The sequence below is a fragment of the Ptychodera flava genome, chromosome 7 (assembly GCF_041260155.1).
Source record: "Ptychodera flava strain L36383 chromosome 7, AS_Pfla_20210202, whole genome shotgun sequence".
Classification (NCBI taxonomy): Eukaryota; Metazoa; Hemichordata; class Enteropneusta; family Ptychoderidae; genus Ptychodera; species Ptychodera flava.
The window spans coordinates 985,552-1,002,404 of record NC_091934.1 but is presented as its reverse complement, the minus strand read 5'-3'; the positions used below and the strand labels follow the sequence as shown (position 1 = coordinate 1,002,404).

General features: G+C 42.2%; 1 protein-coding gene across 16 annotated transcripts in view; it reads right to left on the bottom strand.

Annotated features, from left to right (window-relative positions):
* LOC139137831 (kinesin-like protein KIF1A) overlaps positions 1-16,853 on the bottom strand; it is a 668,091-nt gene that overhangs the window by 192,501 nt on the left and 458,737 nt on the right. For all 16 annotated transcript variants that reach the window (XM_070706099.1, XM_070706106.1, XM_070706100.1 and 13 more), the window contains one exon: positions 16,385-16,499. In XM_070706099.1, coding sequence (XP_070562200.1) covers positions 16,385-16,499 — 115 coding nt within the window. The remainder of the gene's footprint in view (positions 1-16,384; positions 16,500-16,853) is intronic.

Sequence of the window (16,853 nt, the reverse complement as noted above, 5' to 3'; positions counted from 1 at the left end):
AGCAAAGAATACATGAGAATGAAGTTTCCAAAGTTTTGCTCATTTCAACAGCATTGTGACAATTCCTTTTTTATTTCTGTCTGTTATGAGATTATTTTTTTCTCAAGCCATTACAGGCTTAATTTTTTTCTTTTATTTCACCTGGTGACAATTTTTTTTCCTCGAAATCCTCCATACCCCCCCCCCCAGAAATCAAGTGGTTCTCCCCTAAGTGAGCCCCTGACCTATACGGGCCAGTGGATTACTTCCTCAGTAGAACTGATATGCCTGCCAGTACCGGTGTTTATCGCCTACGGAGGCCATCATTCTTCAGTCGATCAAAGGCGCCTTTCATACCAAAAAATACACGACAGCTGCAAAAGTGCATCACTGTCAACTTCATAACTATAGAAAATGTTGAAATACACAGTGAAACGTTCACAATTAGTAAAAATGTGCCCATACCGAGAAACAAGATGGCGTCCGTTTCGATTCTTCAACTCAGATTTTGTCCTACAGTTGTGCGCATGCGCAGACGGTAGCTTTAGCGAAAGTGAGGCAAAATCAAGTAAATATAAAATAAAATGGATAAAAATATTGTTTAAAAATAATGTAAGGCATGTATCACCAAATTTTGAACATTTCTGACGGTATTTCAACTATACGAACACCCATGCCAAACATCACAATAATCAAATCAGTGGTTTTGAGGAAAAAGTGAAAATAGTGGTTTTCAGAAAAAAGCTAAAAAAGTGACTTTAAAGTGATTCAATCAAAAAAAGAAAAAAGACCGTTTGAGATACATGCCCAAGTGACCACCAGACCAAATTTCAGAAAAAGTTACTGAAGCGTTTTTGAGATACCTGCGTCCACAGCATACGGCCCACTATGTTGGCCGTATTGGGCCGCGCCATCACATTAGTACCTTGTGCCCACAGGGCACAAAGTACTAAAAACTAGAGCTCACAATATAATGAAATTTTGTCACAATGTTATTTAATAACACTCAATTCTAACAAATCAATTTAAACTGCCAATTGTCTTTTAATGCAGTTCATTTTCAGCCATGAAATTGTAAGAAATAGTTGTCCCTAACTTCAGCCTCAGGCAGGCTGTCAATGGTGTGTCAGTGTGACTGCCTTCCACCGCCATCTTGAGTCACACTGTACTGAGGTCTATGAATGAACACGATTTTGTTTTTATGATTCGTACTTGTGCTCGTGGACAGATTTTCGTCATATTTCACAGAAATGTTGGAATGATGTTTAAAAAGAGCATGCTACAAGTTTTATGGCAAAAATATGTATCTAAATGGGAAAAATCTACACCGAATTTACCGTACTCACTTTACCTCGTGTTTGCTGGCTAAAATTCCCAGAATATAACAAAAACTCACCACTACATGTAAATGGGATGGTCTGCCACTTCCTGGCCAAGTTTCACAGTTCTATGACAGCGTGCACAGGGCCCAAAAGCAGTTCCATTGCGAAATAGGTATTGACTGGATTCAGAAGTGCGTGCCATGAGCGGCGACCGCTCGAGCGCTGTGGCCGGTCAGTACAAAGTGGCATTTTTTGGAGAGGAAAAACACTATTTTTCTATCGTTTTTTCTTCAGTTTTTTAATGAAACCTGCCTGATACATCGATTTTAATTGGAAATATCCATTTTTTCAGTAACTGAGCTACTTATTTTCAGAAAAAATGGCGTTTAAAATTTCACGAAAATCAAATTTCACTTTCAGTGTGCGTGAGTTGCGTATAATGTCGCAACATTTTAGCTTAACTTTGGCCACCCTACTTCAACCCTTTTACCTGTTTACATGTTTGCTCACTGAGCACAGCTGTTTTATTTTGATAAATGTATTCGTCAAGAGAGCAGATTCAAGTTTCATTTTCGTTACTCTTCAGTGCAGATTTGTTTTCTGTAAGTGAGAGCCGATCCCTAACAACCAAGGTCACGTAATTTGAAACTGTCTGCATCTCACACACTACGTAGCTGCAATATGTGGCCTCCTTGGTCGACTGAGCCCGTTTCGACTACGATGTAAACTTGTACTTTTCAACTGGGTGTTGATTTAATTACGTTGAACAGTAAGCATTGCCGAGATCCATGGCTTCGAATAAGTTTAGATCCATTTTAACCAAGCACATGGTGCAACGACACTATCCCGTGAAGATGATCGATTGTCATACGAGTCATACACTTGCACAAAGAGAATAGCAACCACTGTCAAGAGCATACCACTTGACGGCACACATACAAAACAGTGAGTTCACTCCGTGTCGTCGGAGAGAACATGTCGCAAAACTGTATTTTTACGACTTTTTGTGTTTTAAAACAGCAAGAAACAACAGCAAGAACGATTATTTTGCGATGTCGGGCGGATTTTCAAGGGTTTTCAGAAAAAACTTCTGAGAGTTGAAGGACTTACAATGATTGTAGGCGTGGGTACAGACCTAATGAAATACGTTTTCAAGCTTGAATTGTCCAGAGCTTAGTTGATTCAACCGCTGGTGCACTTGCCCGTTGGTTGGGAAGCATATTGATTTTACTTGCCCGAACGCAAAGTTCACTAGCAACGATCGTCGGGCGATAGGAATTCTTGAGCCCTGTACTGGCTAATGAATTGCAATTATTTATTATTATTTAATGAAGGCTGCAGTTTGGCTTTGTTTTCAAAATGTCACAACATGCTTTTATCTTGTGCCGTATGACTGCATATGCAGCTATCACATAGGGCAACAACATGTCAAGTGTACAAAAGCTGCTGTCATCGATATGGAGATTAGCCAATCACAAGTTTGGATTCACGCTATGTTTTCATTCATGCCAAAATGTCGCAAATAGTTTGTTTTTTTTGCTAATGAGTTTTTCCGCCGTCAGATAACGCGTGTTCCTTCAGTGTTCCTTCATTCAAGCCGTAGGATTGATACATGATGATCCAAAATTTAGTGGCAGAAAAATACCACCAGAAAAAAAAATTGGTGGCAGATTGACAGTTTTGGTGGCAAATGCCATCATTACCACCGATTATTTCGAACACTGCAGCTGTACCGCGGCTACTTACTAAAAGTCTGTTGAAAAAGAGTACTACATATCGTTGTTTTTCAGGTCAACAAGTGATTGAATCAAAAACATGTGCCATGAAACAGTAAAACAACAACTGATAATTAAGTAACTTTTCTCAAGAGTAACTTGAAACGCCTCGCCTGAAAGAAAATTTCATCCCGTTTCACGGAAACTGACTGCGTATTCGAGCGCGCCATAGCAATGAACGGTCGGGGAATCCCCGCGAAAAATCACCGACACGTATGTACTCGTCCAAAACATTGATTGTTCACTTTTTAGCTATATGATTCTGCCTGCCAAAATATTTTTATTTTGTAGATAAATAATTGAATTTCTTACTTTTTTATTTCGTTTGTTAATGAAAAGTCATTTTAATATTTTTAGATGCTTTAAAAATTTCAAAACCCGCTAAAAAGCGACTATTTGGCCAAAATTCAAACGAAAAACAGGAAAACTAGGCTCGAATCATGGGCTATTTTTCTATGAATACTCGCAGTCTCTTTAAGCTTACGCATATTACTCTCGTCGATGCACGATTTTTGCATCGAAATTTTTCACTCATTTTCGTTGGTATGACTTTGAAACTCCAGGAAGCGATTGAGAAGAAAGGGTTACCTTGAATTATTGAGGTTTTTGCTGATAATTTGCCAAATTAAATGAGAAAAAACACTACGCAAATTTCCACACGGCTTTCATGTTCGTGTGGTACAACATGTGATCATGGAGGTAGTTGGGCACTGAGGTTTCTTGCACGGTTGCGCCGATGAAATGGGAAGCTGAAATTTTCGCTCGTAATTTCACAAACGAAATCGTAAATCCACTCAAAACTTCGTATTTTTTTGACATATTTGAAACCCATGAGGAACGTAATTCATTCTCCCCTGCACAGTAAAAAGGAGATCGAAACGACATGCATGTCAGAACCAAACGCACGCATGATGTCCGTCAACATCCATCAATCTCGTAATTTACACTGAAAGAACAAAAACAATATGATCGAGCATGGACGTTCTAACGTAAATGCATCATTGTCTATTGCATTTTCATGTAAGCCAATACACTCACACGTACGCTCTAAGTTCAATTACAATGTTAATTCAACACGATCTGGTATTTTCGCTGATAGTGTGTGTGCAACGTGAATGGTATGCCATGGAGGTATGCTACAGTCGTTAAATAACACTGATCACGTGGTGTGACAAAATAGTTTTACGGAAGTTGTTGACGGAAATGACGTCAATTTCGCCTCTCCCAACTCTATAAGCTTCCTCAGTTACGTAACTTCGTCGCTAAAAAATCGTAATAAAATGGCCGCCTGGCGGCCATATTGGATCGTATCACAAAACAAATTGATGTGCATATGTATGACATAGGTCAATGTCCTTGTACCAAGTTTGAATATAATCGGTTGAGATATGCCTGAGTTATGGCTCTGTACATGAAAAAATCGTAACAAAATGACCGCACGGCGGCCATATTGGATCGTATCACAAAAAGAATTGACGTGCATATCTATGACATTGGTCAATGTCCTTGTACCAACTTTGAATAAAATCAGTTGAAACATGCCTGAATTATGGCTCTGTACATGAAAAAATCGTAATAAAATGGCCGCCTGGCAGCCATATTGGATCGTATCACAAAACAAATCGACATGCATCTGTATGACATATGAAGTAATCCTTGTACCAAGTTTGAATGAAATCGCTTTGGGCATCTCTGAGATATCTGCGTGAACGGACGGACGCACACACGGACGGACGCACGCATGCACGGACGCACACACGCACACACACGACCAAACCTATAAGTCCCCCCGGACGGTGTCCGTGGGGACTAATAAGCAGATTATGACAGCTGAGAATACTAGCTAACAGAAAATCATAGTCGGTAAAACGCCTTAGAGGGGATGATTTCGATACTTGGCCTACGGACTAACTATTTTGTGCATATTGTTCAAAAAAATCACTTAAAATTGACACAAACTGAAAGGCTTAAGCTTTGTAACTTTCAAATATGCAATTTTTCCCAATAAAACTATACATTTTTGGAAAGGCCTATTTCAGAGCTTTCAAACAGTATAACATTTATATGGTTTCATAATTCATGGTTTAAGGCAGAATGGGAAACAATTACCCCTACCCCTTACATTATAATTTTGTTTAAAAAAATCACTTAAAATTGACACAAACTGAAAGGCATAAGCTTTGTAACTTTCGAATATGCGACTTTTCCCAATAAAACTATACATGTTTGAAAAGGCCCTTTTCAGAGCTTTCAAACAGTATAATATTTATATGGTTTCATAGGTCATGGCTCGAGGCAGAAAGGGAAACATTACCCCTACCCAAAATGTTGTAATTTCATTCTTAAAAAATCATTTAAAATCGACACAAACTGAAAGGTTTAAGCTCTGTAACTTTTAAATATGCTTTCCCCATAAATTTATATATTTTTAGAAAAGTCTAATGCAGCACTTTCAAAAAATGTAACATTTTTATGGTTTCATCATTCATGATTCGAAACAGAAAGGGAAACATTACCCCTACCCCTTATGTTACACATAGATATATGGCATACCGCGTAATAAGAAAACAAGCTCATGCACCCACTAAGTCTCAAGACACATACTTTTAATCTTGTTTTTCTCGTTTACTGCACTGAGTTCTTCCAAAAAATATATAAATGCCTTATGAAAAATTGTTTGGAATTTAGCAAAATTTACGATTTACGGTCAGTGGCCGATATAAAGTCTAATCGACGTTCGAATATTTATTTATCCCTATTAAGTTATATATCAATGAAAAGGCCATGATCTTGGCTTTGTAAAAATGTAATGTTTATAGTATTTTATTGTTTCTGTTTCCGTCGAGCGGTAAATACGTGACCCCTACCCCATTGTTGAAATCCAAGATGGCGGCAAAGATGGCGCTATTTGATTTTGGGAACATCAAAATTCATTAAATATAGACCCTAAGGATTACAAAAATGTAGGTTAAAAAAATACATCCATGTGGTGCATGGGAACCCTACCTTCCGACTAGACTAATTTAACCTGACGATCGCTTTTGAAGTAAATTTAGAGGGCTGACCATATTTTAACCACTCTGGGCAACATTCTTATAAGCGTCGATAGACCGAAAAGCAGTACATATCATACGTCAAGCTGGTTATATACCTTCACATTTATGTCTACCGCAGTGCAATGCACGTCGGCTTAATAAAATTCGAACTGTAATCAGGAAGTTTTTTCGTGAGAAAAAAATCAGGTCACTGCATTCGAAAAAAGTTTACATCCACATAATTATCCCTCTCTTGTTTCTTGGTCCACTTCAAAACCGAAGATTGTACTGAGAAGCTTGACCTTGCGATCGCTTCCGTCTTCATTTGTTCATCGACCATTTTGAGTTGAGCTAATGACGGTCAACAGGTATACTATGCACGTTTTCATTGGCGTATATAAAGGTCACCACACACGAATCAGCAATTCAGGTAGCCAATAGAATCGTCCGTTGCAATTCTGATTTTTATTGAGGCTGCATCGTAGTACAAGGTGATCGTAGAAGTTGCTCGTCTTCTTAATTTTATTTCAAATAAAAGCCGTTGAAAAGTTTGATTACACAGCTTGTGAAACTTGTCTGTATCATTTCAGAAGGTAAAAAATATTTTTAATGAAAGAGTTCAAATGTTCCCAAAAAATGGCCGGCGAAATCGTCAGAGTAACCGGTCAATTTCGCCGGCTCCCAGCTATTAATGAAACCCCTGGTTAAGTCCTGATTGTTAAGGGATTAAGCTAAGTGGCAGTATTGTCACAGTATTGTAGCATGCACTTGGACAACATGGGCTGCGACAATCCCATTGATTGACATCTACCATTCACTGAGATCATTGTGTGAATAGTGATAAGGCATAGAAAGGTGGCTTGTACCATTTTTCTCATTTTTCTCATTTTTCACATTGCGATTTTAAGGTAGCTTTCCACATTTACTGGCGTATTTTATGTCGAAAACACAGAAATTTGTTTTTTCCCTTAAAGTATTTCTGTAATATTGATCTTCATGTGTGAAGAATATCTTGGTCTGAAAGTTTCTGTTTCTGGCTGAAATTTGCGATAAAAATTTACAAGAGGAACAGATGCACGTTTTTCGTTTTGAGTCTACCGCTAAGTCTTGATTGGCAAGGGATTAAGGTAAGCAGCAGCGCCACTGTATTGTCGCATGCACTTGGACAACATCCCCTGTGAAAATCCCATTGACACCCAGCGTAACTGTGTGTGTCAAGATCATCGTGTGTATGCGTAGCGATCAGGCGCAGAAGGTGGATCGTACGTTTTTCTCATAGGGGTGGCCGCTCCCAAAAGATGGCAACTTCTGAGTATTAGCGACACAACAAGGCCAGACATGACATTTTTGACGATTTTATTTCAGGTTAGTACGGATCACAAATACCAGCATATATCAACTGTTACAATCTACAGCATGAGTAATGGCAGGACCTGTAGTTATTATCAAATAAAAGTGATAAAAAGTCACAGTCAAGTTCGCTTGTCAGAGATCACCCTCCAATTGACGTCTTGTGATGTGGAGGGACAGTGTTTCAATGATCATCAGGGCAGACAGTAGTTTTGATCAGAATCCTACATTTGGTAGTGTAATCCGAGTCAGACGCAGGGTTAGCGGTAGGCTTTTCAAGTTAGTAGCCACATTTAGAGACACACAAGACCTTATAAACATTTTTCAAGAACAGACGACAAATCATCATTATGTGATTTGGGAAAATTGTTTGAACTCAGAATAAAAAAAAAAAAGAAAGTAAAATATTGATGAGCATGTTACATCCTCATCTATATATACTCTTTTGTTGTTGATTTTGCAAAACCCGTATTGCACTTTATGATCAAGATCTCCAATGGGGATACGATTTCAATAAAGGCTTACTTCACTTTACTTTATATGCTCTTACCCTAGTTAAACCCAGATACAGAAAGGTGATGACCGTATAATAGATCATTACAGTTAGTAAAATTATTTTTCCGATCAGAAAAAACTATTAAAAAGGTGTTACAACAATGGGACAGTGAAGTTCCGGCGACAGCATTGTTAGGAAAATGGCACGTTTTGGCAGTACCTTCATAAATCTGTGTCCCTCCGTACCCCCGTTACCTAAATAGAATAGTCCCACTCCGCATATCCGCCATTGTTATTCTCACTCAAGGCCACAATGCGACATTGGTTTTCCTTCTCTAAATATGCAATTTTATTTGTTTGACGCTATTATCCTTTCATCAGTGAAGAGTTTTACCGGTGACTATTACAACTTTCACTGCTATGTCGTTGTTTTCACAAGATGTAGACTGTTAGATATCGCAATGTCGACTTGCTTTTATGTGCAGTCAATGCACATACCAGTTAGTTTACAGTTACCAGTTAGTTTATGCTGTTGATCATACACAAAGTCTTTGTTTCACATTTACTTTTTTCAACTTATGATTAATGTGGAAATTTTACCAAAATGTCGCTGATCCAGGGATTGGGTAATCAGTTTGATTTGACACTGTGATATGAAATACTGTGTCAATAAAGCCCAGAATCGCTGCTGAGTTTTGCTGCCTTTTGGCTATGGTTGTCTATCTCAGTATCAACGTGATCGGAATGCCAGTTCATGGAGATCGTGAGAATGTAATTGTAAATGTTTACTGTATTTTGTCTTCCTTCACAATTTCAAGTAAGTGCTTTAAATAAAGAGTTTTTTTTATGTTGTCTTTAGCATATTAGTGGAAAAGCATTAAGATTTGGACTGTTTAGTTTAATCAATTTTGACTATAGAAATCAGCTTTCGCCACGCTTTTGAGATCGTGGCGATTGCCGATGGGTTTTTGTTTGCCACAAAATAAGGAATTGTGTGTTAACACAAATCCAGTTTGTAAGTCCACGGAGCTAGGCTGCCTGCAGAACAACATGTCCTGAAGTCACTTTGCATTGCTGACGTAGACATCTTATACTGGTTATCTTTCTACTCATCTGCTGACGTAGACAACTTTGCATCTGCTATCTAGCTACCATCTTTCTTGCACACGGCACTTGACCTAATCCTTGCTGCAAGCTTCTGATCCAAGTTCATTCATTCTAGGCCATCAGGCTGTCTGCCAAGCTATTACAATACTCCCTGCCACTCGTCCTTTCCGTTATCCAGCCTTCCATTCACTGCCGTATTCTATCTTACCGCGTACCAACGTCGACAATGCCTCCTCGAAAACGCGCAAGAAGTCTGCACCACGCGTAACACTGTACCTCCGCCTATAGTGACCCGTTCAAGATCGACGCAAAGCAAAGGGGCGTCTACCACACTTGACCGTCTCGCCGCCACAAACCTATCTTCACCGGCTACCGTAGCGTAGTATACTAGTAACGCCTGCTCTCGGTCTAACACACCCTTTTTCAGTCGCCGTTACAGCGCCATGGGACGGAACTGCAATATCAACCAACGAAGCATTCCCTCAAACTGGAGCCGTGACGTTGGAAAAACGTTCTCCACCCCGCAGACTTCGATGGCCGACATGGCCGTCATATGCACAGTCCGACCATTGGTCCGACATAGCAAATCTACTACAGCAGCGCCCTCTCACTGACCTCCTTGGGCAAGCCTCTACTTCCGGCAACAACAGCCAAGCAGAGCCAAGATGGCGGCGCCCGTGCAACGTACAACCGTCCAAACGACGCTTCCAGGGGAAAACACGGTTCCGCCTGCCTCGAACTTTACTGGTAACAACCTCCTTCATGGCCGCGGCGTACCCTCCGAAAGCTGCCAAACGTCGAACGGATTTCTCCTGCCATTCGCTGGGATATTCTTGCAGGCAAGGACGTCACTGTGAGATCGCGCCGGCTTACCATGGATGTAAAAAATGCTTATACTCGGCTACGATTATAATGATGGCGAACGGCATATTATCATCCGCAACGAAACTCTGTCGCAAACACCAAACGTCGAACGGATTTCTCCTGCCATTCGCTGGGATATTCTTGCAGGCAAGGACGTCACTGTGAGATCGCGCCGGCTTACCATGGATGTAAAAATGCTTATACTCGGCTACGATTATAATGATGGCGAACGGCATATTATCATCCGCAACGAAACTCTGTCGCAAGCCCCTCCAGGACAGCAGGGTAAATAGACCTCTCACTATTCCTATTTATTCAAGCTTTCCCCGTTTATAAAACGTCGTATGTGAGTCATTCCCTAATCGTCGAGCAGAACTGCATGCATACGTTACGGACATTGTCGGCATGTCGAAACGCATTCAGCGGTTTCGACCTCTCTATGAACACTATCGCATTTTCAGCCAAGGCAGCTGCACTCTTGATAAATCATGGCATCAAAGTGAACTTGTCGGTTCGCGATACGCTCATATACACGTCATCACTCTCCGATCTCAAGGCCAACGTATGCAACATATGCAATAGCATAACCCACACTACCGAAGTCTGCCCTCATCATGAGAGTAAGAAACCTGACAGCAACTTCCTAGATTTCAATCACCTTCATCGTTCGTCCGTAGAAGCGGTGAAAACGCGTCATCTCCCAGGTTTAGAAAATGTGCAACAGCGCTAATTCCTAGGCAGACTGCCAAAGAAAAGACTGCAGTTTTTCCTATGTGTGTCTAACGTGCCACTCATCCGAACACTCATCAGTACAAGGAAAATGACAACCGAAAGACCAAGCTAAATGAGCTTTACTGCATGATGCCCCATCAACGCCCAGTTTAACCGATGCTATGGCTCCATCAACACCACTTAATATTGACACTCTCGTTGCCGGACTTTCAAACCACCCCGACAAGGATTTGTTGAATACCTGCTCACGTCATCGACCTCATTCACCGCTATAGTAGTAATCATCTTTGGCCCAACAGGATCCAGATTTCACATCACAGCAATTGTTTCCAAACAACAAAGGCTCTCTGACCGGGCGTTCATGACACCACAATATGCCAACAAAAAAGCATCTAATCGTCGTCTTACCATCCCCTCATGACAACGACGAAGTATCCAGCATCGATTACCTCATCGGCCAGTCAATGTGCTGGGCAAGAAGCCGAACTGTCAAACCATCCTGACAAGAATTTTGTTGTTACTGGACCAATTGCAACCACTGGATGCCACTCTACGAATTTTCCCTGTTGCCAAACTCCAGGTGTTGCGGTCTCAGTGGAGTATAAAGATGATCTACAGCAAGAGATCAAGAACAGTCATTTGTTCTCTGTCCCATATCTACTGTCGTTTCACACCTTGGTGACATGTTTTTGTTTTTATCGGGTTTTGTCTATTATGGCGGACTAGTCATTGGAAACCGTCATTCTCCTCATGCTTACATGTCAACAGTCTACAGCGTTGCACATGAATTATCTCGAGTTCAAAACTGTCTACTGGCTACCCATTTGTTGGTGCCTTCGTTTGCTGCTCATGTTACCTTTTTATTGCACTACTGTTTCTTTCAGTCCGTTGTTTTGGCCACCTTGCAAAACAGTGTTCTTCCGAGCATTTGTTTTTCACACGCGTACACCATAGACATGACCCGGTGTATTTGCACCCCCACAGGGCAGGTACGTTAATAAATCTGTTTTTGTTTTCCGTTGTTGTTTCATTTACAGATGCCATATCATGAAGCCCTACAACCCATTGCAGCTGAGCTTCAGTCTACACACGACAGGCACCATTGCTCCTTTCAGCTAGAACTACATATGCACCGTCCAGGAAGCCCTACAACTCACCGCAGCTCCTTTCACGTCTATACCATATACCTTAGCGTGACACACTTTTGCCTAGCAGCTCCCTCTGCTGCACTGGGCACCCGGACAATTGATCTTACGCAACTCGAGTACGATCCTGGTTACAATTCTCTGCAGTGTACAGCACACCCATAATAACATTTGATATCCTGTGACAACTGTGCTCGCTGCTCCGCTCGACTGTGTATGGACCATATCTAGACCTCCTGCTGGAATCTGCGTTCGTCTTAGCCTTCTTTGGTTTTCTCCGCTGTTGCGAATTCACCTGCTCTGGACGCTCCTTTAACCCTGCATATAACCTGTGTGTTCGCGACCTCAACGTCAAACCGACACTCAGGGCGATCCGGATGCTCTTTCCGTGAACATTAAGCCATCCAAGACAGATCAAATGCGCCGTGGCTTTAGCTTCGTCTATTCGCCACCAAGTCAACGATCTGCCCAGTCACAACAATCCATCGTTTCCTCAGAGTCCGCCGACAAATGTGTTCTTCGCCTCAGGAACCCCTCTTCATCCTTCCAGAAAGAGTACCGCTAAACCGCAAGACATTCACTGCGCTGCTCCGTTCCTTACTTTCGCGCCTTGGCTTCCAGCCCCAACTGTACGCTGGACATTCATTTCGCATTGGGGCAACCACCACAGCCGCACACGCCCACCTTCCAGACCACCTTCAAACTCTCGGCAGGTGGTCCAGTGACTGTTACCGTACTTATATTCGGACACCAGAAAGCCTTCTGCGTCACGCATCTCAATCAATGACTATGCCATAGGGCCTTTTGTAGAGACACTAGCCACTCGGTAGCACTTTCTTTTTTGGTTTCGCACGTACACCACATTTCGGACCTGTCGGGACCGCGCAGGGCCACCTGCAACCTTCACCCCATGCAGGGCCACCTGCCACCCACTTCACCACTTCATGCTGGGGCCGCACAGGGGCACCTGTCCCCCCAGATCATTGCTCCCCCCGAGCCGTGCTGCCAGCCCCTCGGGACCGGAGTCCATTGAGCTTCACCCACATTTCACCCCTCATGCTGGGGCCGCACAGGGGCACCTGTCCCCCCAGCTGCAGCTCCTCGGGCCGGGAGCCCATAGCTCCCCCCCGATCCGTGCTGCCGCCCCTCGGGGCTCTTATCCCATACTTTCATTACACGCTGGGGCCCGCACAGGGGCACCTGTCCCCCCAGCTGCAGCTCCTCGGGCCGGGAGCCCATAGCTCCCCCCCGATCTGTGCTGCCGCCCCTCGGGGCTCTTATCCCATACTCTCATCTCGAACCAAGCGAGTCAACTTGGTCTCGACCCTCATGCTGGGGCCGCACAGGGGCACCTGTCCCCCCAGATCACAACTCCCCCCGAGCCGTGCTGCAGCCCCTCGGGCCGTGAGCCCACAACTCCCCCCGAGCCGTGCTGTTGCCCCTTGGGCCGTGAGTCCCATACTTTCATCTCCAACCAAGCGAGTCAACTTGGTTTGAGCGTCACCAATCCATACTTCCTACACACATACACTCATACATACACTTTCATGGGGGTCTCTCCGTCCAGTCTGTTTGACTGTCCTCCGCTTGGGCCGTCCATTGCATGTACCCCCACTCAAGAAGGTGGTCTCCACCAGCCCGGTGGAACCACTTTCACTTTCGGCTTTCCAAAGGTCTGCAAACACAACTTTGCAACCCAAACCTTTGCCCAGGAAGCAGACTGGCGGAGACCCCTCTCCCAATCTTTGAGTTATTTTGTGCTTAGTTTTGAAATGGTTTTTGCCTAGATTTTACTTTCGTAATTTTGCTTGACATTTTAGGTTATCACTGCTTTGTATTTGTCCACTGTCGCTTATTAAATTCTTTTAACACCATATCCTGTGTAGCGGCGTGTGCTTACAAAATAAGGAATTGTGTGTTAACACAAATCCAGTTTGTAAGTCCACGGAGCTAGGCTGCCTGCAGAACAACATGTCCTGAAGTCACTTTGCATTGCTGACGTAGACATCTTATACTGGTTATCTTTCTACTCATCTGCTGACGTAGACAACTTTGCATCTGCTATCTAGCTACCATCTTTCTTGCACACGGCACTTGACCTAATCCTTGCTGCAAGCTTCTGATCCAAGTTCATTCATTCTAGGCCATCAGGCTGTCTGCCAAGCTATCCCGCCACCAACCCCATCTCCTCCTTGGTTCCACTAGTCTGCTTCCCACCGTGGGCCGTCCATTGCATGTACCCCCACTCAAGAAGGTGGTCTCCACCAGCCCGGTGGAACCACTTTCACTTTCGGCTTTCCAAAGGTCTGCAAACACAACTTTGCAACCCAAACCTTTGCCCAGGAAGCAGACTGGCGGAGACCCCTCTCCCAATCTTTGAGTTATTTTGTGCTTAGTTTTGAAATGGTTTTTGCCTAGATTTTACTTTCGTAGTTTTGCTTGACATTGTATTTTCCGTAGTTAGGTTATCACTGCTTTGTATTTGTCCACTGTCGCTTATTAAATTCATCTTTTATTGTGAGCTGCTAGCCTGCAGCGAGGCTTTATTTATTTATTTATTTATTTTTTCTTTTGCGGAGGGTTGGCGGGGATTTTGTGGTGTGAACTTGAGCGTGGCAGAAGTTGAAATGGACGAGCTATACACACACTATAGGAAAAAATCGCGAGACTGGAGCGAGAAAGTGACGCTTTCTCGCAATTAGTGAGAATCTCTTGTCATTCTCACTGCTACTGGTGAGAATTCAAAAATTCTCACCGGTGAGCAATGAGAAATGCTTTCCTTGGTGAGATAATAGATTCTCACCAGCGAGAATGGAAATTCTCACCAAGCACTGTGAGAATGGTAATTTTTACGGTGAGAATCAACCAGACTCATTGTTCACTGTTGAGAATTAACCAGATTGATTCACACCAGCGAACAGCAAGTCTGGCTGATTCTCGCCAATGAATGGTGAGTCTGGTTGATTCTCACTGTAAAAATTACTATTCTCACAGTGCTTGGCGAGAATTTCTATTCTCACCGGTGAGAATGTATTATCTCACTTAAGAGTTGATTTCTCACTGATCACCAGTGAGAATTCAAAAATTCTCACCAGTAGGGCTGAGAATGACAAGAGATTCTCATCAATTGCGAGAAAGCGTCAGTTTCTCGCCCTAGTCTCGCAATTTTTCCCTATAGTGTATAGCTTTGCTCACACTGATATGCGCATGGATAGTGACGTGGAGAGGGTGACGCAAATTGTGTAGATAACGGTAAAGGGGCAGTTGGTAGATAAGTTTTAGTCGCATTTTGCGACTGTGGTGACCTCTACTGCGAACCCTGTGACGAGTCGTGTCGGCAAGCCGTGTTTTTGTAGTTGCTTTGTCACATACCAAATGTTTTACTTGAGACACTTGCGCGCGTTTAAAAAAGCACCCGGAGCAGTGGTTGGAGAAGCTCCGGCCGTCCCATATACATAAATGGTACGTTCCACTGAGAGCCACATAACATAGCGATGGCGAATACATGAATACAGCGACGTACCCGTACATGTTCAGCATCCAAGGCAAAGACAGAAACAGCATCGTGAAAGGAAGAAAACGAAAAAGGGGGCATCGAAAGTCCAAAACAACCATACCGTGTAAAAGATAGCCTGAGAATGTCAAACAAAGGATCATTTGTCGTCCGTTGAGGGCATTTGTAACGATTCCGATGACACAGTTTTGGGACAGCCCTCGACGAGAACAGCGACTCAGATAATATGACATTCTTGTCTTAAAGTTCAAGTTTCTCAAATTCTCTCCCTTGACTTTTGTTACCACTGACTGGCATTTGGCTATGTCAGCCAAAATGACTCGAGAAACGGTCTTCATCTTAGAAATGTCGTAAAGAGCAAAGGCAAACTATTGTGTTAGATATCTATCTTGGTTTGGTGTTTTATCTGTCAAGTAAATTGTCTATGGTCATTCATAAAGGAAAAACCAACCAATTTACTAAATCGCCTTTTTCTCAGTTCTGCATTTTGTCACTTTGCAGCACACTGAAAAGAGTTTAACTAGTGAATGCGTGAACCAGAATAGGTTGTTTCTAAAACCGAGTCTCAGTTTTTTAATGTAGGTCTTTAGAGTCGAGTTATTGCTGCTTAATTAGATGGCATTGTGAGACTAGTCGGTTGATAAACTTTGATTCAGCACTGTGAAAAAACTAGGCTTAATTCAAAATTCTGAGACACAGTTTTGTGGCCAGTATTCTGAACTGCAATTACTCGTTGACACCTAGAAAATAACCCCCTTCCACTCTGATTTAAAATTTTTTACGTCAGTTTACCCGATTTCTTTACACTTTCATTAAAATCTTCATGAAAATTCATCGCTCATTAATTTTCTTGACCAAACAAAAAAATTCACAGGAATAGCTTTCAGGTGATATACAATACTTGGGTAGAAATACACAACTTGATGGCAAACTTCACGTTTGAAAAGATGTCAACACAAAGGTGGAAAGCAACCTTAAGCCCATTTTTATTGGTATTGTGTGTGTGTGTGTGTGTGTGTGTGTGTGTGTGTGTGTGATAGATTAAATGAAAAAGAACTTCGCTTACTTCAAGGTATGCAGATAGTGTGAGGTACACAGTTTCACCATACGGGGTGACACGGTTAAGAAGCACAGAGTTATGTAGAGAACTGTCCCAGGCAGCCTCAAATCTGAAGATCGTCCTGTAGGAAAGTTCATAAGGATACATGTACTGTATACTCATATACTCATATGTGGGATAACTTGTATATGAAAATACAATTAAATATATTTTTAGTGAAGCAAGATACTGTACAAGTCTTTGACAATGACATAGTCCTCACTTGTAATTGCAAATTAGTCAGTAGAAGTAACTAAATTGAGGTCAATATGATCCATTTAAAAATACTGTCAAGGACAGTGTGTTCACATTAAGTTTAAATTGGTCCAATCAAAAAATATTTAAACCAGAAAAACAAGAATGACAAAGGCAATTAAGGTCTGCAAGTAAGGTACTGGAAGTCAACTTTAGGAACATGCATGTCAACTTCTATAGC